The sequence below is a fragment of the Poecilia reticulata genome, chromosome 20, assembly GCF_904066995.2.
Source record: "Poecilia reticulata chromosome 20, P_reticulata-male-v2, whole genome shotgun sequence".
In the NCBI taxonomy this organism is placed as follows: Eukaryota; Metazoa; Chordata; class Actinopteri; order Cyprinodontiformes; family Poeciliidae; genus Poecilia; species Poecilia reticulata.
In genome coordinates this window covers 12,287,360-12,314,257 of record NC_088849.1, presented here as the reverse complement: position 1 = coordinate 12,314,257, position 26,898 = coordinate 12,287,360, and the positions used below count along the sequence as shown (strand labels likewise).

Here is a 26,898-nt window from a genome sequence, read left to right as displayed (position 1 = left end):
TTTTAGCTGTTTTTGTCTTTAAATGAACATAATTCATTCCATTCAGAATATTGACATGGAGTGAAAGTTGAAAAAGTAGCTCTTGAAGTGAGATTCATGATTGCAAATATGTCTAACCACTTTATGCAATGCTTTAAAAGTTCTTTTTTTTTATAAGAAAAAAACAACAACATTGAAGCAAAAACAATGACTCTTCCATTGTGGAACCTGCTGGGTACTGCTTCGCTTTGTTCAGTTTGATCCCAATAATTGGCTCCCAGAGCTGACCTCAAAGCAGAACATTTGCAGCTCTGATCTGTTGTTTTCTTGGCTTTTGTGCTCTTACCAAACAGAAGTCACGATAGGTCAGTCATCCTTCAGTATCTCTAAAAAAAAAAAAAAAAAAAAAAAGAAAAAGCACTCCTTGACTCCCCCCAATTCCTCCATCCACGTGCCAGTTGTGTAACAGCTATAATTTGCATACTTTGGGAGAGATCCAGATAGTTTTTTTTTTTTCAATGCTCAAGCCAGGGGGCAGAGGGGAGAGAGCTGAGGGGCGGAGTCATGAGGGGAGGTAGGATGCTGCAGTAGGCTATAAGAAGACTCACAAGGCTCCCTTTCATTATCCCCAACGCTCCTGACCCCTTGCCTGCGAGAGTCGCTCTGAGCTGGAGGAACCATGACGACCACAGTGCTGAGAATGCTGATCGCCCTCACCTGCGTGCTGGCTGCATGCGCCGACATCACGCCTGTACCAGACTTCAGCCTGGAGAAGGTGAGGAAAAAAAAGAGTTATGACCTAATAAAAAAAAAATGAAATGTGTAAATGTTACAACTGTGCATTGAGAGATTTTTTTTAAAAAAAGTTTCTTCTCAGGCACAAATATAAAAATGATGCCATGTATGCAAATTTGAAAACAGTGTAGGCTGGCTAGAAAAAAAATAAAAATATCACCTCTTTCTGCGCTTTTTTTAGGTTGCAGGAAAGTGGTACATGGCTGGCTTTGCAACCAATGCTCAGTGGTTTGTGAATCGTAAAGCTACAATGAAGATGGGTACTGCCATGATGGTGCCCACTGATATTGGAGACCTGGATCTCTCTTATGCCACACTGAAGTAAGTGGATAATGCATCGTTTTAGACAGAATGACAGAATCCTGTTTGTTCTGGAAGATAACCTTGTGGGTCTCTGCGTAGTGCTGATGGGAGCTGCTGGAGGATGACTCACATGGCGAAGAAAACAGACACTCCCGGACGCTTCACCTTCCACAGCCAGGGTGAGTGGCGACCACACAGACAAGCGAAGGGCGTCTTCACGGCAATCTAACGCTCCCGTCTTTCCTGCTCTTCCCAGTCTGGAACAACGACAATGACATGCGCTTTGTTGACGTCGTGTACGACGACTACGCTGTGGTCCACACCATCAAGACAAAAGAGGGAGTTTCAGAGGTCCTCAACAAGCTCTACAGTAGGTTTTTATCACCAACAAGGACCAGGCCTGCTGAAAGGTTTTAAATACGGATTATGTTGAGATGAAATAAAACTGTTGTGCTTGTAGGCCGCAGTTCTGAGATCAGCGCTGACCTGCAGCAGAAGTTCACTCAGTTCTCACTGGACACTGGCATCCTTGCTGAAAACATTGTTATTTTCCCGCAGAACAGTACGTTGTCACCCCAAAACTCATCATCATCCATCAGCAAATGTACACTAAAACTGATTCAGTGAGTGTGTTTGCGCTTGTTCATATATGTGTTCATATGTGTTATTACAGGCGAGTGCCCTGAAGCCACAGTAGCCCCCGTGCCACAGTAAAACGTCGATCTTCATCTCCTCGTCTCTGAAGTCCAGGGTTTCCATCTCAAAGGCATCTTCTCCTTCCCCAACTGTGTCACCTGCTGCGTCACAGAGCTGCACCTCAGACTATGAATGTAGAGCTTTTAATTCTGTTTCTCGCTGCATGCCAAAGAGGAGCTGATCCTAGCTCAGTTGTTTTCTTTTTGTTTTTTTTCTATTGTGCATTAACAGCAACATCAGAGTGGAACAATAAAGTATTCACAGTGGCTAACACATGTCAGAATCTAGACCAATGAAAGGATTGTTTTGTATTTTTCTTTCATAAAAAAAGTAGTTTAAAGCCAATAAAATCATTTAAACAACTTTTTCAGAATTTAGAGTATTATTTTTTGTCTAAATACACATTAAAATCTGAAAACAAATTCACCCTCGTATTGTTTCACGCTGTTCTTTTCTGTCTGATTTAAAAATACATGTAATTTGCAAACATCACTGTGTAGAAGTAATTAAAGTTGCTAAAATGCTAATACAACACACACACACACACACACACACACACACACACACACACACACACACACACACACACACATATATATATATATATATATAGCTGTATATATATATATATATATACAGCTCAAACTGACAGTAATCAGTCAGCTATGTCCTGTTATTCAAACAAACAGCAAAAAGAGGAGTTATAGCAAACTGGTTCAAGTCACACAAAACACAGGATTCCTTATTTACCAGACTTGTTGGTGGCATCGGGATCATAATTAAAAAATGTTCAAGGAAAATAAATATACATTTTAAATGTGGTTGTTGTATCTTTTAAATAGATAGGAGAGCAGCAAAAAACCAAACACTAACATAATCTACTGTTGGTTTCCTTGTTCTTCTGAAGACAAAGGTAATTTATTTACATGACCAAGTGTACGGTTTAGAAATCTAGAAAATCTATTATGGCAATGCTTCAAGAAGAATCTCTGTTTATTGTCCCTGAACACTACTGAAAAATAGTGAATATACTAATAGTAAGAAAATAACATTATTTTATTAAAGTATTTATTTTGTCCACAGCCTCTCTATATATTTGGCTTCTCTGCAACTGAAACTTGACACCAAGCAATTGCAAAGTTTGTTTATACTTTAAGCCAGATCTACTGAAACAGTGACCGAACCCCGCTACTTCAATCGTTTCATACATTTTTGGTCTTCCGTTGCCTTGTAAAAAAATTACACATAAATAATATATAATATTTTGGTATGCAGACCGTCACTTCTTTTTATGAAAAAACATGCCTTATTGTGTGGCCTTTATTTATATAAACTTTCCTAAAAAATACACATTTGCAACCGTTCCATTAATCCCCCCCAAATTTAATGGATTTACTGCTTTTTACACGGCACTATATGACTGCAGCTACAAAACGTGCCCACAAGGTGGCAGCCAAGAACTTTTCAGAAAAATACCCACTCACCGCATTACTTCCCATCTGAAAACAAAAGAAAACAAAGGCTCATGCATACTCTAGAGAGGAAACCAATTAGTGTTCAATAATGCAGTAATCTGAGCAGTGGTTTACATTTATTGTATTTGGAAATGTAGCTAAGAACTGTTGAGATGAGATTCTGTGTAGCTGTACAGAGATCTTGCTGACTGACAGCCGTTTCCTCAATCTCCATATTTTTATATCTGTACATCCTCTGATTTTAAAGCTACCACCCACACATTTCTGTAAAAATATTTGAAGTCATATTTAATGAAAATTTGAAGATGTCATGTTGATTTCAGGGCAAGACGATAGTATTCCCAGGTGAAAAACAGTATACTTTAGTATACTTCAAACATACTTAAATTTGTAAAAGTACACTTTAAGTATACTAATTATTAAGTGTACTACCTATAAGTATATCTGAAGTATACTAAAAATACACTTGTACCAACTTCGAAATTAGTACTTTAAACACACAAACAAAATTATACCAAAATACACTTTTAATATATTAAATAAAAGTATACCTTAAGTGAAGAAAATATGAATGAATATGTATTAATTTTTAAGTGCCGTAATAATCTTTTACTATTTATCAAAATTGCATACAATAAAAAAGGATAATCATGATGTAATGTTTAAGAAAGTATCCAATCAATTTTCAGATGTGTGATGTAAAACCTTATAATCAACGGCATTAGCTCCAGTTCATACTCCAGACCAGATGGTGGCGGTATTGCACATTTTCATTTATTTAAAAAACGCCACAAAGAGAAGAAAAAACTTGAACGCACGGAAGATAACAGACGCTGTTCAAATTCGCCATCCATTTTTACTCGCATAATATTGTCTTAAAAGTAGAGAAGGCCTTGACAATAGTTACTAATTTTGGTAAATTCAAGCTGGTGACGTCCGAGTTCGAGTTAGACGACAACACAACGAGACAACAACCGATGGAAATGAAATGTTTCTCCCAAAAGGAGCCCCGGGGGACGAAGGCTGCTAAGTGTTGCTAGCTGGTGGTAAGTTTGCTTATTAATTATCTTCATTTAATTATAAACAGTGCAGTTAAGATATATAACTTACGTTGGTTTCATAAATAATTATTTTATCAATTTTATTGTGACTTTATGATTATTACAATAGGAATCATTCAGCTTCATGTTATAACTGCATGGAGGCTGTTTGTTGTGACTTATACTTTAATTCATAAACTAACCTGGTTTTAATAAAGCTCCATAAGACAGAGGGACTTTGATATTGTGAGGTTGTTGTTCTAACTCGTTCATCAATGTTTTTATCTTCAACATATGTTTGCAGTCTAACTAAGCAAATGAAGATTAAAGAGGAAGCCAGAGAAATTGGATGTTAGAAAACCTAAAGACTTTCCTGTCTCAGAAGCTATGGACCTTACCACAGGGTCTGCATTTAAGTGGCTAATGCCCATTTGACGTCACTGCGCAGCTATCACGTGCCTTACCGTCTCACAAACTCATGCTAATGTACATTGTGGACTACCAGACCGACAAAGTTTTTGCGTCAAGACTAGAAAAAAAATGGTTCTCAGTCAGTGGGGTATCTGTACAGGCGATGTCAGGTATCCTGATGGTGTTTATGGAACTAAAATTCACATTTCCAAAATCTGAAACGGAAAGCCTTGCTTGGATTAAAGCTTGTGCATGACCGCATTTGCAGCTCAGCTGCAGCTCAACTGTCGTAGGGTCAATAATTACAAGGGATTGTCTGCTGTCGTAAATATTATTGCTTTGCTTTCTTTGTGTTTAGTGAATGACAAAAAATAAAGTCAATAATAAACACATCCATTATGAAAACCTTTTAGCCAAGTACAGAATAATGGCAGTACCGATACAACTTCTACACCTTGAAGCCTGTCTGTTACGTTGCCTTACGTTAGCTGAACAGATCAATATGCAATGTGTACCATATCTGACATACATTAAAGATTTTATTTTACCTGAAAAGGCTTTTTACTAAACTGTAATCGTGTTAGCCACGCTAGTACCGAGTATCAGGCCTAGGCACACTGAAACATTTGCAAACAACAGAAATCAGTAATTTCAAAAGTAACCCTCTCTAAACCATGAATGCCCGACTTACCTTACAAGAACAGTAGGCATCAGTGATCTTGTCCACAGCCATATTTATGCTGAGGGTGTGAGGATCTGCTGTTTTCCTCATCGATCGGTAGCATTTAGCTGTGACTCGCACAATGTTGGAGGCATCCCGTGGCTCAAACACCTTGATGTCGTCCAAAAAAGATGATATGAATTGTTGGTTTCTCTGTCCATTGTCATGGCTGATATTTTTTGAAAATCCGGCAGAAATCCAACACTAATCGATTCAGAAATACTCCGTAGAGAGTCAGTTGAAACGAAATATGCCATGTTTAGACATAGAAACTAAGTCCCGCGAGGCTTTGTTTGTGAGCAATGCAGTCACGTGGGACTGTCGAGGGGCGTTTCTGGGCGGAGCTAGGTAAGGTCCATTGCTCCACCAGATCACCAACCAGCTCTGAGGATGAACCTCCACATTGTCTTCATGATGTAAGTTTATTTTTGTTTTTTTAATGAGGAGCTAGTTACATTTTCAACAACAAAAACTGGTGTGTTACCAACACCAAGTGCTTAATAAACATGATTTGATTTAAAGGTAACTGGAAAGAACTTTTCTCTTCTCGTTAATTATTTGTTGTTGACTTTCAGGGCCTTGTGATGGACTGGTGACCTGACCAGGGTGAACCCTGCCTCTCATCTGATGGCTGCTGGAGATGGGCACCACCAGCCCCCTCACCACCCTGCAAGGATCAGTGTGTTCAGATCATGGAAGGAAAGATTTTAAGGAAGTTTGTCTCCTTAAGTCCACACTTGAAACAGCTTCATAGTTAATACCAACATCAACCGTCTCTATGACATTGCTGACTATTTTTTTTCTACTTCTAACATAAACAGGCAAAGAAGACACCCAGAAATGTTTTTCCACCCCAGGCATCCGGTCCAAATCATCAGTTCTTATGATGTCACATACATGGCGAGTCCACAACGTCTTAAAATTGTAAGTATTTTTTTATTTGCCATTTTTCTGTTCTCTTTAAATACAAATACTTTCTATGTTTAATTACTCTATTCTTTTTTTGTAGGTTCCTGTAAGGTGCAGTGAACGGGAATGTTCTGTCATTGATTCTCACTTTCATGTTTTATTGTCACACTTAAATTTTCATGTTCATGTGTTCACTTTTGACCTGAACACTTATAATTTGTGTTTAGTTTATAATATTTTGATTAAAATTAGTTTTAAAATGTCTGTAATAAAACAATATTTGAATTACCTTGAACATCTTGTGTAATTAATCTTCCCATGTAATTTTAGCCTAAAACAATGTAAGTACTGTAGTGTAGTTATGCATGGCATGTACAAAATAGGTACATAGGAATAAAGACTTTCACGAGTAATTAAAACTGTAGTTTATTATCAATAGCAGGAAATCAAAAATAAAAATTAAGTGTAATTTAAATTCATTACTAATATATTAATAGTATATTTAAAATATATGAATTAATATAATTCTGAGACAGAATTATTACACTCAAAATGTAATAATATCAAAATATAATAAAGCTCTGAAATATATTTAAAAAGTATACTTTAAGTACACTTAAAGTTCCAAAAAAGTATGTATAGTATACTATTAGTTGTAATTTAATACTATATAAATACTACTAAAGTATACTAAGCACAAAATTAGTTGTTCCAAAATAGTAGTTTAAGTACATCGATAAAAGTATGCAAAAATTTTAGTATACTAAAGTATACTTTTTTTTCACCTGGGTTAAACACACAACCAAGTAAACTCTTAAAGAGACTTCTCTCTGAAAGAGACTATTTCTGAATTTAATCTTAAATTCTTTAAAAAAAAACACAGCATCATACTCTACTCTCAAACACGCGCAACACATCATCCAGGGGTGGACAGCTTGAGATCAAAGCTTTAAGTAGACAGTGATGCGTTGGAAAAAAAAGGTTTTATTGATCAAACACTCTTTATTGTACTCAACAGAACTGAAAGCTGAACAAATGCATTATGGTTTAGTCTGTCAGCACTGATAATCATCGACGTTGTGGTTAAACCACAAGAAGAGGGTGTGCGTGCATGTTTATTTGGACTCTGAGTAATATAATTAGAAAAAGGAAAACTGAGACAGAGACGATACGTGAGAAGGATGTGATGTTGAAAAGTTTGCTTTGAGGCCTCAGACGAAGGCGAGCCGAGCTCCTCAGCTGCCAACACGTCTCCGATGAAGTGATCTGCGTACAACCCTGAGGCGATGGCGATGGGCCGGTATAAAATCATTCACGTGAGTGGGAGCTCTTCAACCAAACTGACATACGAAAAACAAAAATAAAACAATAAAGACAAATTGAAATAAAAAATAAAAACACGGTTGGCAGCTTGTTTCAATTGAAACACATGTTACAGGTAAACAACGCTGACAGGACAAAAGAAGCAAAGTTAGAAACAACTTTGTTTTGCAGATTGTGTGCGTCTCAGAGGATAGATGTGAGTTTGTAGGCAGCACATCCATGCAGTTGCTCCTTATATATAATTCTGCACAGCTTTTCCTAAAGCAGATTAAAAAAAAAAAAGTTAAGCACACAGATGGAATGGATCAATTTGTATGCCGGTGATGACTATGTACTTGATTCGGTTTGCAAATTTATGGCACATTTAGAACAGCCACCAGATGGCACTACTGCTCCTCAGACAGCACAATGTTAGTTCTTCAGCCCATTGCCGAAATAATACCAAGTCTGCAACTCTGGTCTCATTTACCACAGGACGTAATACAAAGGCAGTATGCAGCAGCTGTTTCTGATCTGGGTGATATGGCTCTTTGCCCAGGGGAATCACTGTGTCATGGGGGGCAGAAGAGGTATTTAAAAAAAGTTAATTATAGGTTGCACTCCAATCAAGTTAAAAATTGCCAATTAGAATATGGAGCAGTTCAAACTGGAAAGAGGTTAATGCAATCTTGATTCATTTTGTGATACATTTTGCATCCAAACCAAACAAAAACATTTAGATTTAAATCTGACCTGACTTGATTCTACACTGATAATTGATTCTTTAAAACAAACTGAGAAATGTAAATTTTTTTTCTAAGCGCAAAAAGAGACGTTTGCTCAGGGAGGCGTTCAAGCAAGAATAGCCACCAGCCATGCGACTCTGATCCATCCTGAACTGCTGCTTATATCCGGGCTGACAGCATAAGACTACCAACACCTTTCCCATTTGATATTACACAGTCATCAGTTCGCAACCTACTTCATTTCATTTCCGTCTCTCCATTTGGGTGCTTAACTTTCTTACCGTCGCTGACATACTTGATGGGCTGGGAAAAACTGACTGGAGTTTGCATTTTGTGCGAAACTGAAGAGCACCATCTTACGAAGGAAGCAAAAGAAAACCTGAATAGATTTCATGCAGCATCAGTCAAGTTTTTGTTATGGGTCTAAGTTAAGTAACAGAAGAAAAGGCGATATGGCTCAACACCTTAAAGGCACAGCAGATTTGTAAGCCAATTACCATCCTAACTTCGTCCCTGGTGGTGTTCTGAGTTTTTACTTTAAATTCATGCTGCTTCAGGCTCCTTCAACGCTCGGAGCTAAGTGCATAAAGAAAAACTGTGAAGCTGCATCCTCTGGCACTTTGTTCAGCATTTGACCTACACACACTGCGTACATGCACACGTTAGCAATGGTTCCATTTAACATGAAAAAGAATGCAAAGAAAACGTTCAAAGCCAAATGATATCCGCAAACTTTGAAAATAAGACCGAAGTGTTTGGCAAAGAAACAAACTGACCGCTCGCGTCCGAATGAGTAAAGGCTCTTGGTTTCACTCATAAACTCAAAGAAAGCTGCCGTGATGATGAGCTAAACCAACGGTGGGAAAATCATGATTTGCCATCATGCTCTGAGAAACCCCTCTCTGTGCCGTACAATCGAAAGTCATGAGAGACCTAAACATAAAACTCTGTATTTTACACATATATAATATAATGGACAGATATATTACTGTAATATAGATATGACATTTCTCATTGGCATTTGGACTCTAAATAAATCTTTTCAGGAAAACTGACACAAAATATATTTACAAAGAGACTTTTGGCATTCATGATAAACTCTTATGTTACCAGGTTACAGGATGTGCTCCACTGGACGAATGCGAGTGTTGACAGACTGGTGCGACTACAGCTTGAAAAACGGAGAAAAAAGAAAAAAAAATGTTTGGCATGTTGATTTGACCATTTCTTATATAAGGTTTCTGTTTAAATATAAAATCAAAACCAAACAAGGACTGGCAATAAATCTTTGCTATTACACCACCCAGTAAGTGTAATTATTTGTCATACACAGTATTCAAAGGACTCCTGAAAACTCCCAAGCACGATACAAAGAAGGATAAGCTGGTTAGTATATACATGTATAGTCTTTTACAGCTGTACTCCTCAGGATAAGCGTCCAACTTTTCTTTTTCTAATACTCTGGATATAAAAAAAAGGAACAGAAATTTCCCCACAACCTTCATCTTCTCAGGGAGTTTGTTGTCCTTGTGAACAGTCACTCCTCTTTATCGCCAGTGGTCGGTCACTTGATTAATCTTCCTCCATCTGTGAGCAACGACGGTCTCGCATTTTGCCTGCTCTGTCCGAGTCCCATCGTCAGCCCGTTAAATGAACCACTCCTTCTTTGATTCGTCGATAGTTTCTGGGTTGTCGGTGCCGATGATGGCCGTGTCAGCTGACTCTGTGGCCGACTCCCCGCTGCCCTTGGCCTCGTTGGTGTGGTAGGTGCCTTTGTGACGGAACATGTAGCGGATCAGGAACACCAGCGTACACAGGATGGTGAAGATCACCACTGCAATGATCCCTGTGGAAGAAAGACATATGTCAAATGAGTTTTTAGTCCTTTCTGCTGCCTCACTTCAAAGTTTTCATTGGTCCACCGCCTACGTTTTCAGTGCCATCCACATTTCCTGACAAATAGAAAGCATCAATGCTTAAAATAATTTACCAGACTTCGGTTCCCCCTCCTATGGACTCTTTACCACACTTCCCACATCCTTTGTTGCAAGCCGGATCCACCTAAGTTTTTCCCATCCCAATTATCCTAATTACCATGCACTAGCCTTGTGGCTAAAACAAAATATGCACTGGTGTCACACCAAATTTATACCCCAGGGAAACAGAAAGTCATGGATTATGAATAAGAAGGTCCCAAAATCTCTAATCAAAATATTAAAGTCAGGTATAGATTTCATTTGTTTTTCTTACATTTATTTTAGAAATGGCATTGACCAGATAATGAAGTGAATTCTCCGTTTACGTTTTAGTCCGTGCTACTAAAATAAAAGACAACTTACTTTATGCTTTTACACATTTTTACTGCAGGGTATTATGATTACTGCATGTGAATCATCATGTGGAGATTAAAAATAATTATGCAAAACATGTCATTGATCTGACTTAATATGCATTTTTAACCATAATCTGCCTAAATTAATTTGCAAAAAGTTAAAAACTTCCATTTCAAAGTGTAAATCCCTTTCATTTACTATTTTTATTTTCTATTACAAAATGAGACATGACACCCAAAACAAGGCTTCTGACCAGAACAAGTGAGACGTTGTTTCCAGGTCTTTTTATATCAGGTTGAATTATGACAACTTTTTCTCCGGCTATATTTTTTTTAGCACTGTTCACACACTAAACATAAGTAGCGTTGGCACACCTCCAATGATGGCCGAGTCCCTGTTAACTCCATCAGGAATGACTCGCTCTTCATTTAGAGGAGTCTCTGCATCTGCACAGCGAAGAGAAGAGGGACAGGAAAAAGCATCACCAAAAAGAAAGTGTAAGGTACAGCAAGTCTAGAGAAGCTTGTAAAAGCAAAGGAAAAACACACATTTCTGTTTTTTTTTTACCGTCTCTTTAATTAATGGAATCCTTGAATTCTTGTAAGCTTTATTTCTGAATTTTCTGTGTTTCTTGGTCTTCATGATGCAGTTTATTCATTAATATTCTCTAAAAATATCTGATATGCTGAGAATAAAAAGGTAGACATCATTTATAAATTAGGTAACTTCTCACTGAAATTAGTGCCACTGAAATTTGTTTATGGGCGTCAGAGTAGATGGGGATGAGTACAAACGTGTGAAACATCCGTCTGTAAAGCCATTTCAAAATCACAAATTTTCTTCCTTCTTCACATTTATGCAAGACTGGAGTTGATTCATAACAAATTCCCAGTAAAACAAATTGAAATGTGGAGTTAAAACTAAACACAAAACGGAAAAAAACTAATAAATTCTTGCTGGTGTCAGAGAGAAGTATAAATAAACCTCTTTGCAAATCCTTTCATGAATGCAAGCAATTGTGTCGTGTAAGACGATTATCATGGTTCATTTCTAAAGTTCTTACAATTAAATACATAATTTCAGCTCAAGATGTATCTTGATAATGACTTGTATGTTAGGCTTGTAGCATGAAAGGACGTTTTGTTGCTTTAATCTCGCCTAATTATAGGACATATTGCTCGTGCACACTTCAAAAGTTGGAATGTCGACCACGAAAAGCTCCTCATATAAGAGAACGTTTACAGGAGAGCGCTTTATTCTAGAAGTACCGACCGGTGTTGTCCAGAGGCCAGGGATTTGGTGCGGCCGACATTGGTGGGATGGTGAGAGGCGAAGCCCCGCAGTTAGATTGGACGAGTTTGCCCTGGTAGGACACAGGAGAGGCAGACGCAGGGTGGCTGTCGGCCTGGGCGTCTGCGGCTTTTCTCAGAGCAGACTTGAGAGGCGCGACTCCGTTGAACTGCACGCGGGACAGGCAGCCGATGAAACCCGGGCTGTTGTATTTCTCGATGAGGACGGGGTCTATGGGTCCAGTTTCTATGCAGAGATAAATGACGGAGAAGAAGAGCTTGTTAAATTGTCTTAATGCACTCAGCACTGTATGAAACGAAAGAAATAAGATTCTCCGACACATAGTTCCGGGTAGCAAACTTCAAACTTGCTGATTCCAAAGCAGTCCCCCCACAACATTTAAGTGGGGGATTTAATTTTTTAAATGAAATAATTCGTCTGTTGCTGCTGTATGACCTCGGACACACCCAGAAGGAAATGTTTGGACAATCACAGAGAACACTATGACCTCAGGATGACTAACAGGACTCCTCCTTGTGCAACCACACTCGTCGTTAATGAATCCTGTTATGCTGGATGATGGGATTCTGAGTATCTGGACATGGTTGATAATATAATTCTAACTCTATTTCATTTTGATGAGTCTAATCCAAGCTCGTGTGTGCACCAGAAATAGTCCTTTTTATTCCTCTTGTGCCTGGATCTACAGACTTTACCCTGTCTGTGTATTATGCATTAATTTTCATTCCACACACATGGTTTCTCTGTATTTAATCTTTTCTCTGTGTGTCTGCACAATGGCTATGCATTGTGAATGTGACACACACACACATTAATATGAATAATGCACCTTTTTATGGTGAGACACAAGTCAAACAGTGGCTCTCGATCTCATTTAACCCAAATAAAATACGTTGAAGTACGACCAAATGTGGAAAAAGTTGAACAGGTTTGGGAATTTGCATGAGGTGCACAACAGGAGTGGACAGAGACACATACACGCACACACACACACACACACACACACACACACACACACACACACACACACACACACACACACACACACACACACACACACACACACACAAGAGAGCAGCAGGTACCCAACAGCATGACAGCGGACAGATTTACTGATACCAGCCATCTTTAAAGTGCAGAACATGCTTCTCTTCTGTATGCGTGAACATGTGCTGATCACTTCGGGCCCCTGTGTGTGAATACTAACACGCTTCTCTGCTGGGATTGCAACTGGGCTCCTTCGCACACAATGACATTTTCAATACACACGGGAAACTACCGGAAAGTGCAATTCAGAAAGCAAACAAAGGATGTGGCAGATATTATAATGCATTGTTTACAAAGGGAGGAGCAGGGGATCAACTCTAATCTGACATTTTATGAGCTGAACTTGCAAAGAGGCTCAGTTTGAGAAGCTTAGACACAGTAGATATGGCAAAAGTGAATTCAACAGAAAACTACAATCACTAATCCGAGAAGGACAAATAAACTTCTACAGGAAAAAAAGGGTTAAATTACAACCTTTCAGAACCTTCTTGGCTGGCAGAAAGTCGAAAATGATAAAGTCTCCTAAATTGCTGACTGTTAAATGTAGCAATTGAAGCTACATAATAGTATTTATCGAAACATCCTCAGTCTCAAATTAAATGCAGCACTTTCTGATCAGTCTGAAATCTGTCAATGAAAATAGATTTATATAATCCTAGAAATAGATTTACTCTTAGATTCATAATTTTGAAAAGAAAAATGTCAATATATAGGATCTAGTGATGAACAGAATCCCCAGATATCTTAGTAATAAAAAAAAAAAAAAACACACACATTTTGATGCAATGATAAGTTGCCTTGGGATCGGTGGTCACCTCTCAATGACCCAGACTGGGTGTCACACAATTTCTTCCTTCAGTGGACACAAAAATGGTGTCTCCAGGAAAGCTGTTGCCGTTTTCATCTGGCACATGTTGGAGGTTATGCTCCCCAGAACTCTGAACCGAATTGCAAACAGAACCCAAGTAATTCTTGCCAGAGAAACTACGTAGATTGGATCTCTACTCCAGGTGCACATCAATGGAAAACGGAACAAAGCCTGATAGAGCTTTAAAGATGAAATGATAAAAAATGCAACCAAATCCAAAAACAAGGCGATAAAAGTGTCTTTGATTCCAGTCAGACTCTTTCATTGGTCTCTCTCTGTCCATCTGGACTCTAGATTTATCCAGATCCCCTTGTATGACTCAGTATTAAGAGGTTAACTCATGAGATATAGTTGTTCAGTAAAATAGATCATTTTTTTCAAACCCTATTGTTCTCATTTTTTTGTAGAAACTTGAAATAAATAATACCTGACTGGAGATAGCGTACTACTTTAAAGTTTGCATTAGCAGATTTAAACAACAATAACGTTTGAAGAAATTCTTGGATATTTATTCACAAGCATCTTAAATAGTTTCATAAAAGCTTCGTGGTCAGAAACAATAGATTTTGGTAATCAGTATCAGTACAAGAAAAAATTATTACAGCTCAATCCAAGGCGTTGAAAATTGAAAGGTGCGCATGTATTTATCCATAAGTATGCATTATACATGAGGCAATTGAAACAAAAATCTAACATGCTTAGATTTCTCGTCTCTTTTCATTAATCTTTTGCCTTGTCCCGGCTCTCAGCACACTAATCTACGAACACCTACAAGTGATTTAACACTAACCACAAACTGATCTCATGTCTGCAAAGCTTGGTCATAGCCTGTGTTAGCCGGGTCTACGCAGCTTTCTACACTAATGGGCAAAAACACAAAGCAAACAGCTCTTCCACACACACACACAATCGTCATAATTTGAAGACAGAATGGACTGCTTCATTTGGCCGGGAATGAAAAGCAGCATCATGTTTGATTTATAGGTCCTTCGCTCGCGTGTGACCATATGTGACCCTTCGTTAATCCATCTCGACCAAACGCAAGTTAATACACGGCAGAAGCGTCGTTGAAAAGAGTCGACTGCACCCTCAAGATGGTGAGTCAGTTTGCATGAATAATTCATAAAAGGAGGTGAAGAAAGAAACACAATTGGTAGTTATGGGGTGTTAGTGAGTGAGTGCGTGTGTGTGTGTGTGTGTGTGTGTGTGTGTGTGTGTGTGTGTGTAAGTTGGATGAATAAAACAGGGGAAGGAGAAGTGACAGGCAGAACTGGCTCAGAGGGTGGGTGTGGCTCCAAGGTTCAGAAGGAACGGGCATTATAAGAGAAAAGGTGGGTGGAAAACAAGAAAGTGTGAAGGACAAAAGAGTTGGAGAGAAACAGTGAGGAGAGAGGGGGGAAATCAAGCGGTTCCCATGGCGACAAATAGAAGCTGATTGAGGGGTGGACGAGGGAGAGAAGACATTGTTGCTGGTGCGAGGTAATGGAAGCGTGATGCGTTTAGAGGTGCGTGAAAAGAATATCAATGTGGGTCCGTCCACCACGCCCTCCAGTAGAAAGGCAAATCTGGATCAGGCACAAACACGCAGATGTTCCACTGAGAGGTGCAGACAAGCATCTTTACTGCAGTACATAAACAGATGGAAACATGGGAAAATGGATAGAGGCAAGATTGAGTAAATAGTTTAGAATCTTTTGCTTTCTTCAAACATTTAAAAGTGATAAAAAAATAATTAATTGGCAAAAAAAAATAAAGAAAGAAAGTTCTTTATGTTTTGCAGCAAATTGAAATTGTCCTAACTGCAGCATTAGGACAACAATGTAACTTTTTAGCTTTAGATGTCAAGCCACATAAAAAAACAACAACAAAGCTGTCTTTGGTCTGAATTAAGCTAAAGCTACACAACAGGAGGCGGTGTCACATAAATGTTTGCTTAGAAAAGCATGATGTGATGATTGATGAGGATTGGTTTTAAGCACAGCAAATATACCTGCAGCTTTCCCCACTCAACGAGAGAGAACACACTCACACGCATTCACACACGCACACACACAGGTATGCTCTTCAGCGCCACCTCCAGCATCCTCCTTGACCAGGATGTTAATCTTGTTAACATGCCAAGCCAATTAAAGGCCAACACAGACACGCCGACGTTGTCACACTGTCCGCGATGGCTCTTTTCAGATCAGATTCTCACACACACACCTACACAAGTGGCTGCAGGGCACTCGCACAGACACATAAATTCCCATAATCCTGTTCATCTAGGAAGAAAAACATTCCCACATATGAGAACAAAAATGCGGCAAAAGAAGATGGGATGAAACTCTCTGCTTCAGCCGCAGATTCGAGGTTCAGTTTTCGCCGAGATGACTCAGTGACCTGCCGCAACCTTGGCACACACATGCAAACGCAGCAGCAATGCGAGCAGAGGACACACAGGCATGCATTCACCAGTTACCTACACAGACTTGTGTCTGTGAAGAGTTTGTGCACCAAACCTTATTCTCTTCTTCTTTCAGATGTTCTCTCTCTCTCTCTCTCTCTGTTATGTGGCTCATGTGGAAACAGCAACACACTGACAAGCATCTCCTTTTCTCACTGTGCTTTTTTTTTCTCCCTTTTTTACCTCCCTCTATCCCTCCCTTTTCTCTGCAGTGCAGTCCCACCCCCACTCCCAGACGCTGGCTGGAGAAAACCCGGATCCAGGATCCGATGTGGCCCGGATCAGGATTCCCCGATCCGAGATGACGTCATTCTTTCGAGACGTATGGAGACGTACACACCAAACAGCCGTCTGAGCACAAAGGACGGACTGATGTTACAGAGGTAATCAAGCTGCCAATCGGAGACAGAAAAGGAAAGGAAATTTGTGATATCAGCTTGATCTAACACCAGGGTTTTATCAGAGCTTAGACTGGAGTCAGGATGTTGTGTGGCTGTCAATGCAAAGGTCACAACACAAAACAGAGACGGTCAAAGGCTACTCAGGAGGAAGGAAATTGATCGGACTTAATCATGACATGCTATTCAAAAGAAAAGGAAGCAGTCGATTTGAGTCTACACACCGAGGGAGTGAATCGCCGCTCTAGTGTGCACACGGACCGACCTGAACGAATTCATATAATAGACCTGCTCCATACTGTTGAAAAGAGTAACATTTCTATAAATGCGTATTATGAACAGGTTAATGCCAAGGCTTCAGCTGTTCAGGAAGTTGAGTACTTTTCAAACAGCTGCTGGATAAGAGGTTTGATTCCTGCACTTCAACAGTCCAAGAAGTACTTGACCAAAACTTCTGAGGATTATTTAGCCGACTGGCTAAAAGCCTCCGACACTATTTTTTTAAAATTTTTTTAATCAATTTGTGACAAAAAAACGTTTAAATCCTGCTATTGACCGACTGTGAGGCTGCAGCAGATCCCCGTCAGTGTCAGACATGTCACACTACATAAAACTCTGATAATTATTTTACATTTCATGTTTTATGTCTCCTGTTTTAACTCAGACTTTGTTTAGAATATTTATCTGCAGTCATCGGCGGCGTTGCTAGCTAGCCTGCGCATTCAAGGCAGGCTCCGCTGTGGGTGGAGGAGTTGAAGTACAGCGGAGAGCAGAGGGAAGGTGAGCAGCGCGTGCATGAGCCTGATTGAGAGTGGCTCTGATTTGGTCGTTTCTGACTGTGAGCAGTGCATTTCTGCGCAGTATATGGCAGTATAAACAGCTATGTTTATACTGCCATATAAAGCACTTTCTCTTAAGTTATCTTGACTCCCTAATAGATCTGAAGTAAAATACAGTAACGATGATCAAATAAATATCAAAGATTTGAACAGTCCCTAAATAAAAGCGCTGCATTTAGCTCTTCTAAACATTACTCAGGGAGAGGTACTTCAGCCTTAAACTAGCAGATTTGCTTACAGGCATGCGTTTTTCTTTAGCGGTATCAATAGAAAGGGAAAAATATGTGGAAATAAAACAGAGAAATTAAATTTTAGTGTGGTGCTGATGTACAGTACATGACATTTACCCTGAGGGCTATAGTCGTCCGTCTCTAATGATGCTTTTCCTTCAGTTCGTTTCTGCTTTGAATTTATTCCTTCTATCCGACACACTGAAAGAGAGAGACCCAACAGATTTATAGCGCAGAGGACAGGAATGTGATTCTGTTGCTCCGGCTGCGGCATGACTCATCTCCCTCATCTATTCCAGGTGGGTGCAGAGATCTGCGTTGGACCAACACCAATCCACAGACTGACATCTACCACATATAGGTCTCACGAAATTACTCATACCGCTTAAGCTTTTTCACATATTTCCCGTTACAGCCACAATATCCAGTGCATTTTAGTGATCAGTCAATAATTGTAAAGCAGAAAGTCAAAATTATTTAAAAAAATAAAATAAAATCTGAAAACCTGGTCATTTTCAGTGTAAAAACAATTGTTTTGTGAAGGTATTAGAGCATCATGCAGACAAAGGAACACAGCAGGAATAAAGTTACAGTTGGGTTGGGTCATAAAACACTTTTCTATTGGGTGGTTTATCTTCCATTAGGAGAATTATCCTAATCATACAACTAACGATAAAATGGGATAGCTTAGACCTGAAAAGCTATCTATGGAAGTAAATATGTGCCACCAGAATTAAACATTTCATCACTTTGAAATAGGAATGTGAATTTTTTTAACAAATGAAAATTGCAAACATATACAAATAATGACACTGAATTTTTTTTTAGGTCAAAATTATATTCTGAATTAATTTTGAAATTGAAAAAGTAAGTGCAAATGTACAACATTCAAGTTTCAGATGCATTTTTTATTCAAATTCTGATGGCACATATTTACTTCCATATATTCATCCATCTTCAGCTTTTTGTGGTATTTATCCCAACATCAGCTCTCAAAAGCAGCTGTTCTGCAAGATTTAAATGTTCTCCTGGTTCAAGGAATCTTAATCAAGTGGATAATTTGCTACCAATCCTCTGCAGAAGTTGATGACATGTTGAAGAGGTCATTTAGATTTGGAAAATATTTACAACATGTAGGACATTGGCGTTTGTAGACTGGAGATAGCGGTCCCTGGTTTGAATTCAGGTAGCAGAATGAACCAATTCAACTGGGAATCGGTGGCAAGATTTAAAAATGACAATAATGTTCACAGATGCTCTCCATCCAATCTGCTTGAGCTTAAGGAATTTTGCAAAAACAATTGGCAAAATTTCAGTCAACTTTAAATTGATGATAAATAAATACCACAAAAAGCTGAAGATGGATGAATACACCTTCAGTACTCTACCTCCAGTCAGGTACCCTGATCCTAACATGGCCCTTTAAGCAAGGCTTCAAAACAAAAGCTGTCATGTTTCAGGTTGCATGGACTTGCCTTTGGCTCCAGTCATAAAGGTTAGTTGAATGACTTGATTTATGAATTAACTGTGCAAAAACAGACCAAGACAGAGGAGAGACGGGGGATATGGGCTTCCTCCCTGACACCAAGGTTAAACATCAAACAGGGAAGGAAGGATGAAATTACCCTCATGTGCACATGAACACTAGCAGTTTACTGTTACAGGATATTCATTAAGATAAAGTTACAAAAGCAAACCATTCATGGAATAATGATCACCACAACTTTGGCAAATTATCATTAGAAAACAATTCTCCGATTCTTACTCTTACTTTCCCCAAAGGTCTTCTGCAAAAGTGGGCATGATTTCTGAAAGTAAAGGGGTAAAATAAGTATTTCTCTTTATCCAAAAATGGTTCCTCTGTTTGACCTAAAATTAGATTAGCAATTTCCCCTTGGGGATCAATACATTCTATTCTATTCTATTCTAGTCCAGCGTAAAATTTCAAAAGTAGTTCAATTCACTCTGAGAACAAGCACATCTCTTGTGTGACTATTGAACTTTGCCTGGGTTTGATGCTGTAAACATAAAATCACTTTTCTGCAATTTTTCAGCTGCTTCTTGCTTGTTTTTTTCTTTTCAGTTTCTTTAGCACATTTCTTGACCTCAGACATGGAAACAGATACAACTCTTCAGTTAAGGGCTCAAACACAACTGAAAAGGACACGGTAAGGAAGAAAAAAAAGAAGAAAAAAAACAACTGTGAATACATTAAAGTGTTTGTGTGTAGAATGCTGAAGTGGAACAGTTACAGAAGCACACACATAGTAAAGAGATTATGAATAGAAATCTGCAATCAAAGGTGATACTTATGAACAGGTAGTAGAATGAAAGCCATAAATCTTTTTACATTTTAGGTTTACAAAGGGGAAAAGGATTGATGTAAATTGTGCTAAAAGTCTTATACATCATTATGTGAGCTTTCAGTTGATCACATCCAAAAATGACTCAGAAGAGAATAAATGCGCCTTGAAAGAAGGAAAATCCAACACTTAATCAACAGGAATGTTAGCAATGCTCTTATTACACCAGTTTAACAATGAATAAATAAGCAGTTCTTAATCATAGGGCTTTTTTTTTCATATTACAACCCACAAAGCTATAATTCACAGGTGTTCAGGAGGGGTTTATGGATAATTACTATTGGACAGAAAATCGCTTTGCAGAACAGTTGATGACCTGAGAACGGTTTATTGTTCGTTAATGATAATGAACGCTCTGGGTATTGGTGCACACACCTCTGCCTCTCAGTCATCTTATGTGAAATGCTCCATTGTTAGTGAAGCCAGCTTATCCCATCCTGCAATCAGACTGCAAAAAAGGGAAGGCGGAGATGTCACAGTGATCAAAGTGTGTGTGCAGCGTACCAAGCACGGGGTCTCTCTCTCGCTCTGAAAGAGAGAACCTGATAGCTGAACTGTCTGACAGCCTCTCTTGTCTTTGTGGTTCAGACACAGAAATGGAACAGATCCGATGAGATGCAGAAATACAAGCTTTTGTCCTTGCGGCTCTCCTCTTCTGTCTTTCTCATGACAACATTTCATTTTCCCCCCTGTCTTATCCTTAATATTATCCTTCTGGTTTTCTTTTTATGTTTAGGGTTACTTTTCAGTATGTGGACTATATTAATATTTAGAGTTATATTTTACAAAGTAGACAAATATCTTCATGCTGCTTTGTGATGAAGGGTGACCTTGGTTTTGTTTTCCCTCATAGCACAGATGTTGTGTTGATAGGGGGTAATGGGAGTTATGATGGAGGAATTATGGGAGATACCTCGCTAAATAGCTAGCTAGCGAGCTAGCTCTACTCATCCCTGTAGGGAAAGTGATTTGCTGCATTGTCAGGATGAATTAACATGGAAAGACAGCAATATACATACACAAACATATACAATAACATTAACAGCAGAGAGGTTTGAATTATCCATTAATTTATGATACCTTTTTACTTTTAACTATTTCATTGCTTGTGGCACGAAGGAAGGTGTTTCTTGTGAACAGAGAAAGGAGGTTTCTTGGCCCTCAAAGAACATTGTAAAACGTCTGGGGATTTCTCATAGTTTGTTTTTGCTGTTGTTTTGATAAAAAAAAAAAAAAACCCTAATTATTATGCAGTGCCACCCATATGAATTTAGTTGATTCAATGAAAATCTGCACTGGGGATTTTATGATTAATTGTGACATCTAATAAGCAACTATCCTCAAGAGTAATAGTCCTTCAACTTTCTGGGCAGTTGGAAATAAAACATGTCCACCATAACCAGCTTTACAAACAAAAGAAAACAAGTTAAAAGTGGCAAGCTACTCACCGTAGACTTTTCCTAAGAACAGCGTCTTAACCAGGTCGAATTGAATGTCTGAGGCATCTGGAAGTTTGTAGTTCACAGGCGGGTAATGATCCAGCTGGAATCAGAAGGAGATGCAACGAGCAGCGAGTGAGAAGTCAGAGTCAAAAACATTTTTCAGAAAGTCTGGAAAGGTCCCCACTGAAACCTGCATTGACACATTAAGGAGAGCACAAAAAAAAGACCAAATCGTTAAAAGACAGCTAATGCGGGGCACTGAACTGAAAACGAGGATTATACACAGCTCAACAGCTCCCTCCTGTGGCTGCCAGATGTCAATACATATAGTTAAACGTCATGGGAAAATATACATTTTAGTCTACAATTTATTTATCAAATAATTATAGACATCATTCACAGTGTATTTTTTCCTCTGAAAAATACCACCAAACTTATTTTTTCTTCTCTTGGTAACACCTTATTTGAAGCGGGGTGAATAAGACTGTCATGATACTTTCATAAACATGACATAACACATGTCATGAATATGAATAAGCCTTCATGAATATTTATGACTGTTGTCATAAAGCGTCATTCGGTAAATTATGACACTTTTAATACAAAGTTGACATTATTCAAAATGTCTTTGTTATGACAACTTGACATTAACCAAGAAATCATTACTGTTTAAACTTTACCTTTAATAACATAAAGATACCTAATTTTTAAAGTGCAATCAGTAATACTTTCATAACAAATTTATATCAGTAATGATTTCTTGGTTAAAGTCAAGTTGTCATAACAAAGACATTTTGAATAATGTCAACTTTGTATTAAAAGTGTCATAATTTACCGAATGACGCTTTATGACAATTCATAAATATTCATGAAGGCTTATTCATATTCATGACATGTGTTATGTCATGTTTATGAAAGTGTCATGTCAGTCTTATTCACCCCCTTTCAAATAAAGTGTTACCCTTCTCTTCTTGTTCTTCTCTGAACTCCCTGCAAATACATTCAAACCTCAATTAAGATATAAAATAGCTCACATCAGACACATCTAAACAAGACTTTGCATTATTGTCCTCAATTGTCAGTGTAGTGCAAAACCACAGTAGAATCATTGGTCACACAGAAATCATGGTACCAAAACGTTTTCACCCCCTTGGATGTTTTACTTCTATTGTTTTAGCAAAACCACCATTATCAACATAATTTGTCTTTTTTTTTTTTCTTTCTGACAACAGTCAAATACTTTTTTTCTTTGTCAAGAAAGAAACATTTTGTTGATCATGATTGATTTGAAAAAGCATGAAAAAGGTAAAACACTTTCCGTAGGCGCTGCGTAGATGTACATCTGAGTGCAAATGACGACTCTTTATGAGCTGATGTTTGTAATGCCGTGGACCTGATCACAGAGAAACCCAAACATAAAACGAGTAATTAAAAATGCAAAGTGTGAGCTGAACAGTCATCGGTGTTACATGAGACGGGAGAACAAAAGTATTTAAGAAACGATTTTGTGCTGAGAGGCGTTTTTTTTTCCCCCCGTCCAAAGATGCTCTGTTAGTTTTACCTCAAAGGACTTCAAACTCTACAGCAAATGATTTACAACGTTTTCTCAATTAAACATTTAAGAGACGGCTTGTCCCCCAGGACACTGATATCATGCAAGGGATCAGTTTCCATCAGGACAAAAGATTCATGATGGAATAAAGATAATCACTTACATTGATTTTTAGTCAGCCATGCCAGGAAAGGGAATATATACAATCAGACCTTGCCAGAAAGATGCCTTGGTCTCATTCCAAGGCTGTCAAATAGTGCTGTTTCATCGATACCTGTGCCATGCACAAAGTGTTTTTTTTTTTTTTTTTACTGCCTGCTGGCTGACACTGATGGTGCGTTTAGACGCAAGCAGCAAATGCTCTTAAGAAAGGATATCGGTTAGGAAATGAAAAGGCTCCTTTACGGTGCATTTGAGATCCCCGTGGTCCTGATCAAAGAGCGGTCTGACAACGTGCTGGAGCGACGAAGACAATTAATCCTGGGAGCCTAACAAGGGTTTAAGCAACGAATTAAACAACCACAAATCAACAAAAAACGTTTTATAATCTGCACGTTTAACGGCATACTATATTTTGGTTCCGTTCACAGCTGAAATAAAAGAAGCGGTGCTCTTCATAATGGTGGATACATGTACATGCAGCGCTGGCTTTAACGTATTAGTGTTGCGCTTCTTCGGACGTCGTGTGTATGAACTTAAAGCCTTTCTCTCTGAGCAGGGTAGAAAACAGGCAGCCCGTTTAGAAACTACTCCATCTATAGAAATGTGAGAACAGCGAGGGTGATGGAGGGAGGGGAATACACGACTTTAATATCCCTGCAACGTAATTAACTTGTTATTGCTGTACAAATGAAGTTTCTAATTAGCTTGAAGGCTGCAGCTGGTGCTATTGATGAGAATAATTTCAGCCCCTCAAATTGGTTTCTCTGCATCCAGAAAATAAAAGATCATCCCGTTTCCCCTCTCCGCTCACAGGAGGACTGTATCTGAGCTCACAGAGAGCGCAACGCAACAGGCAAAGCCAAGAGGAGAACAATGACTTTTGCTACAGTGGAAATGTCTTCTGTTAAAAGTAGCGAAGGGCGCTGGCTTCCTGCTGGACGCGAGCAGAGCTGGACTGTCACTAAAGGACTGCGATTCTTGTTAGCGTGTTTACAAGTTTGAATCAGTGGGCTGCTCCCGCATGGGAAAATTCTCACCCGCAGCTCTTCAGACTATTTTCTTTCTCAGGCACAAATGAGAGTAAAAATAAGCACCGGCACACACACACACACACACACGCACACACACACACACACACGCGTACTCACGGCCTATCCTAATTTGATTCCTTCCAAAAGCCTGGTCTCCGCGGAGCACTGTGTGGGTTTTGTTTTCCACCGTGACTGGAGGGTGGGATAATGGGGCACAATTAAATTGCGCTCGGCTTATTTACTTTTATCTGAGAAAACAAATTGGCTGCACAAGCTGGGAGGGCGGTTTGAATCTTGAAACCTCACAGAAAGGTCCACAGAGGAAGGCAGCCAGAAGAAACCCCATTTCACTGAACTCTGTCTATTACAGCCTCAATTACTGGGATCCCCTTCCCTTCGTCGCACCATTTAGAGAACGCACTTCTCTCCTTTAATGCCTCTTATGTTGTATTGAGCTTACGTAAGCAAACTAATAAGGTGTTAGACAAGGAGAAAATTACAAGGGGAGGGGGGCGTTGGGAATCTATTTCACTATGCTCTTAAAAAAAATTGAATTGAGTCTTTGTGCTGGACACATTCAAACTAATGCGTCTAAAGCACTTTGCATTCCTGACACCTCTCATTTCACCAGCTTTATCTGGGAGATGAACATAATCCCATCACACATTTCAAAATAAGAGCAAAGAAATGCAAAGCATCCTCCCCCCCTTTAACCTTGAATAAATAGTTGAACATCATTATCAGTTAAACTGCCGCGTTACTGTCTCGCTCCATTGGCGTTGCACTCATTCACGCGGCTGATCTATCGACAGTAACTGGAGATGAGAGGAGGGAACTCTCGGATGAGATGTCTTTTGCCCGAAGGCGTTTCTCACTTTCATCTCGGAGACGGGGAGATGGGGGCTCATTTTAATCTCATCTTGGTGGGCCTTTGATAGTGAACTAACCCAATGAGACCTCTCAGGCTGCTTAAAAACCCAAACACTGCCGTCTTTTGCTTCCCTCTGTGGGAATATCTGGGCAGGTACTCGCACATCTCCACATGCCTGACGTACTGTAAATATTAGGCTCGCCTAAAGTCTGGATGGCTTAATTATTTAAACGCATTGTGCAAAATGGACACGTTGCTTTAAGCCACTGGTCAGATTTATGCAAAATCAATCAAATTTCCATTAGATATAGTTTATCTATCAACTGAAAATATAACGTGCCGTCAGTTTTTTATGTTTTGTTAAAACATATCTACCGAGAACCAAGTTTTTCGCCCCTGATGAAATCACACTGGGCACAACTTTGCCTTTACTGCTTGTTGCACTTGCAAATCCAAAAACAAATGGAATTTGTGATTTGCTACGGTGTCATTTACCAACAGCAACACAAGTCCAAAACAATTAGCTTAATGAGATAAAAACTACGAGAAACACTCATTAAATAGTTTAACACCCACAACTTTCACTTGCGTATCTTTGTAGATACCGACCTTGGGGCTACTCAGTGAGTTCTCACTAGAGAATGAACTACAAGCTGACGCTCTTTTGAGTACATCCATCAATATTTCCCATATTCTTTCAGGTTTTTTTTATGAAATCCCTTCAAATATATCTACTTATATTCCATGCAGCTGCAGCAAGGAATCTCAGTCATACGGGAGACGTTTCAGGAAAAGCCGGCCAAAAGTACCGCGCATGACAGAAGTTTGTCACACAGAAACCGACAGGCAGAGTCATCATTCCTGTCAACAACAGGGTGAAGAAGAACAAAATAAAATCCTTTTTCCAGTCAGAAAGAGATACACTGCCTGGGTATGCTGACGTAGTGTAGGTTAAGACAATTTATTTTAAGGTAAAACAACAGGATTGCAACATTAACTTGTTTTACGAGTGGCACAAAAACAATTAAATGGAAAAATGGCAAGACTATAAAAAAAAAAAACTCCTGCAGTGGGAATCCCCAATTCATCACTCAGCTGTGTTTTAAATGTCAGGTTTGATTTGCTTGTGAATCCCTGAATAGCATCTTATTTTTCATTCGAGATTTTCACATCTTAAATCACTGAGTTTTTTTTTTTCCATGTTTCCACCCGACTCTTTGATTTTGCATTCAAGGAGGCACATGTTTACTTTTTGTCTTTTTTGTTTCTTCTGGTGTCGTGAACCTCAATAGTTACTTTTCAGCTGCCTAAGAAGATTTGTCTTCTGAACTGCAGAGAAGTGACAACTTTCTAGCCTGCAGTTAGGTGTCCGCTGTTTCCTTTATTAAAAAATCTACTTGGTCTCCAGGCTCTTTACACAATCTCTATAACTCTATAATGCGTTTTACTCAGAGCTCTACCCTTCACTCATAAAAGCAAATCAGAGCGATAGTGAAGTAATTGACAAATATCTATTATTACATGCAGCTACTAAATGTCTCAGGATTAATGTGTACTGTTCACGTCATGGGGTGTCATATACAGAGATTCTTAAAGAATCAAAGCTCAAAATAGTCATAAAACATGAA

General features: G+C 38.9%; 2 protein-coding genes and 1 long non-coding RNA gene across 7 annotated transcripts in view; 2 read left to right on the top strand and 1 right to left on the bottom strand.

Annotated features, from left to right (window-relative positions):
* Window positions 1–593: 593 nt before the first annotated feature.
* ptgdsb.1 (prostaglandin D2 synthase b, tandem duplicate 1) lies at window positions 594–2,136 on the top strand. Its single transcript, XM_008438564.3, has 6 exons — window positions 594–754; window positions 956–1,095; window positions 1,177–1,256; window positions 1,334–1,447; window positions 1,538–1,639; window positions 1,751–2,136. Exons 1-6 carry the CDS (start codon window positions 659–661, stop codon window positions 1,789–1,791), a joined length of 573 nt encoding a protein of 190 aa, XP_008436786.1. The 5' UTR covers window positions 594–658; the 3' UTR covers window positions 1,792–2,136.
* Window positions 2,137–3,875: 1,739 nt separating this feature from the next.
* Window positions 3,876–6,624, top strand: LOC145549422 (uncharacterized). 2 transcript variants are annotated; one of them, XR_014085394.1, is made up of 3 exons: window positions 3,876–5,836; window positions 5,996–6,344; window positions 6,430–6,624. It is a non-coding gene; the product is annotated as an uncharacterized LOC145549422 (long non-coding RNA). The 2 variants fall into 2 exon arrangements; XR_014085393.1 differs by having other exon boundaries at window positions 3,876–6,344.
* A 669-nt stretch (window positions 6,625–7,293) lies between these two features.
* cntnap2a (contactin associated protein 2a) overlaps window positions 7,294–26,898 on the bottom strand; it is a 289,428-nt gene continuing 269,823 nt past the window's right edge. For 2 of the 4 annotated variants that reach the window (XM_081601734.1, XM_081601735.1), the window contains exons 23-27: window positions 21,661–21,754; window positions 17,967–18,050; window positions 11,983–12,246; window positions 11,085–11,156; window positions 7,294–10,223 (exon numbers count right to left, since the gene is read on the bottom strand). In XM_081601734.1, coding sequence (XP_081457860.1) covers window positions 10,024–10,223; window positions 11,085–11,156; window positions 11,983–12,246; window positions 17,967–18,050; window positions 21,661–21,754 — 714 coding nt within the window. In that variant the 3' untranslated portion in view covers window positions 7,294–10,023. The remainder of the gene's footprint in view (window positions 10,224–11,084; window positions 11,157–11,982; window positions 12,247–17,966; window positions 18,051–21,660; window positions 21,755–26,898) is intronic. The other 2 variants (XM_008438563.3, XM_081601736.1) reach the window with 1 other exon arrangement.

What these genes read in the sequence shown, in the direction of transcription:
- ptgdsb.1 (XM_008438564.3), top strand. Translation starts at nt 659, where the DNA reads ATGACGACCACAGTGCTGAGAATGCTGATCGCCCTCACCTGCGTGCTG. An exon ending in CTCTCTTATGCCACACTGAA is followed by an intron (nt 1,096 to 1,176) that starts GTAAGTGGATAA and finishes GTCTCTGCGTAG; the next exon opens with TGCTGATGGGAGCTGCTGGA. An exon ending in CTTCACCTTCCACAGCCAGG is followed by an intron (nt 1,257 to 1,333) that starts GTGAGTGGCGAC and finishes TGCTCTTCCCAG; the next exon opens with TCTGGAACAACGACAATGAC.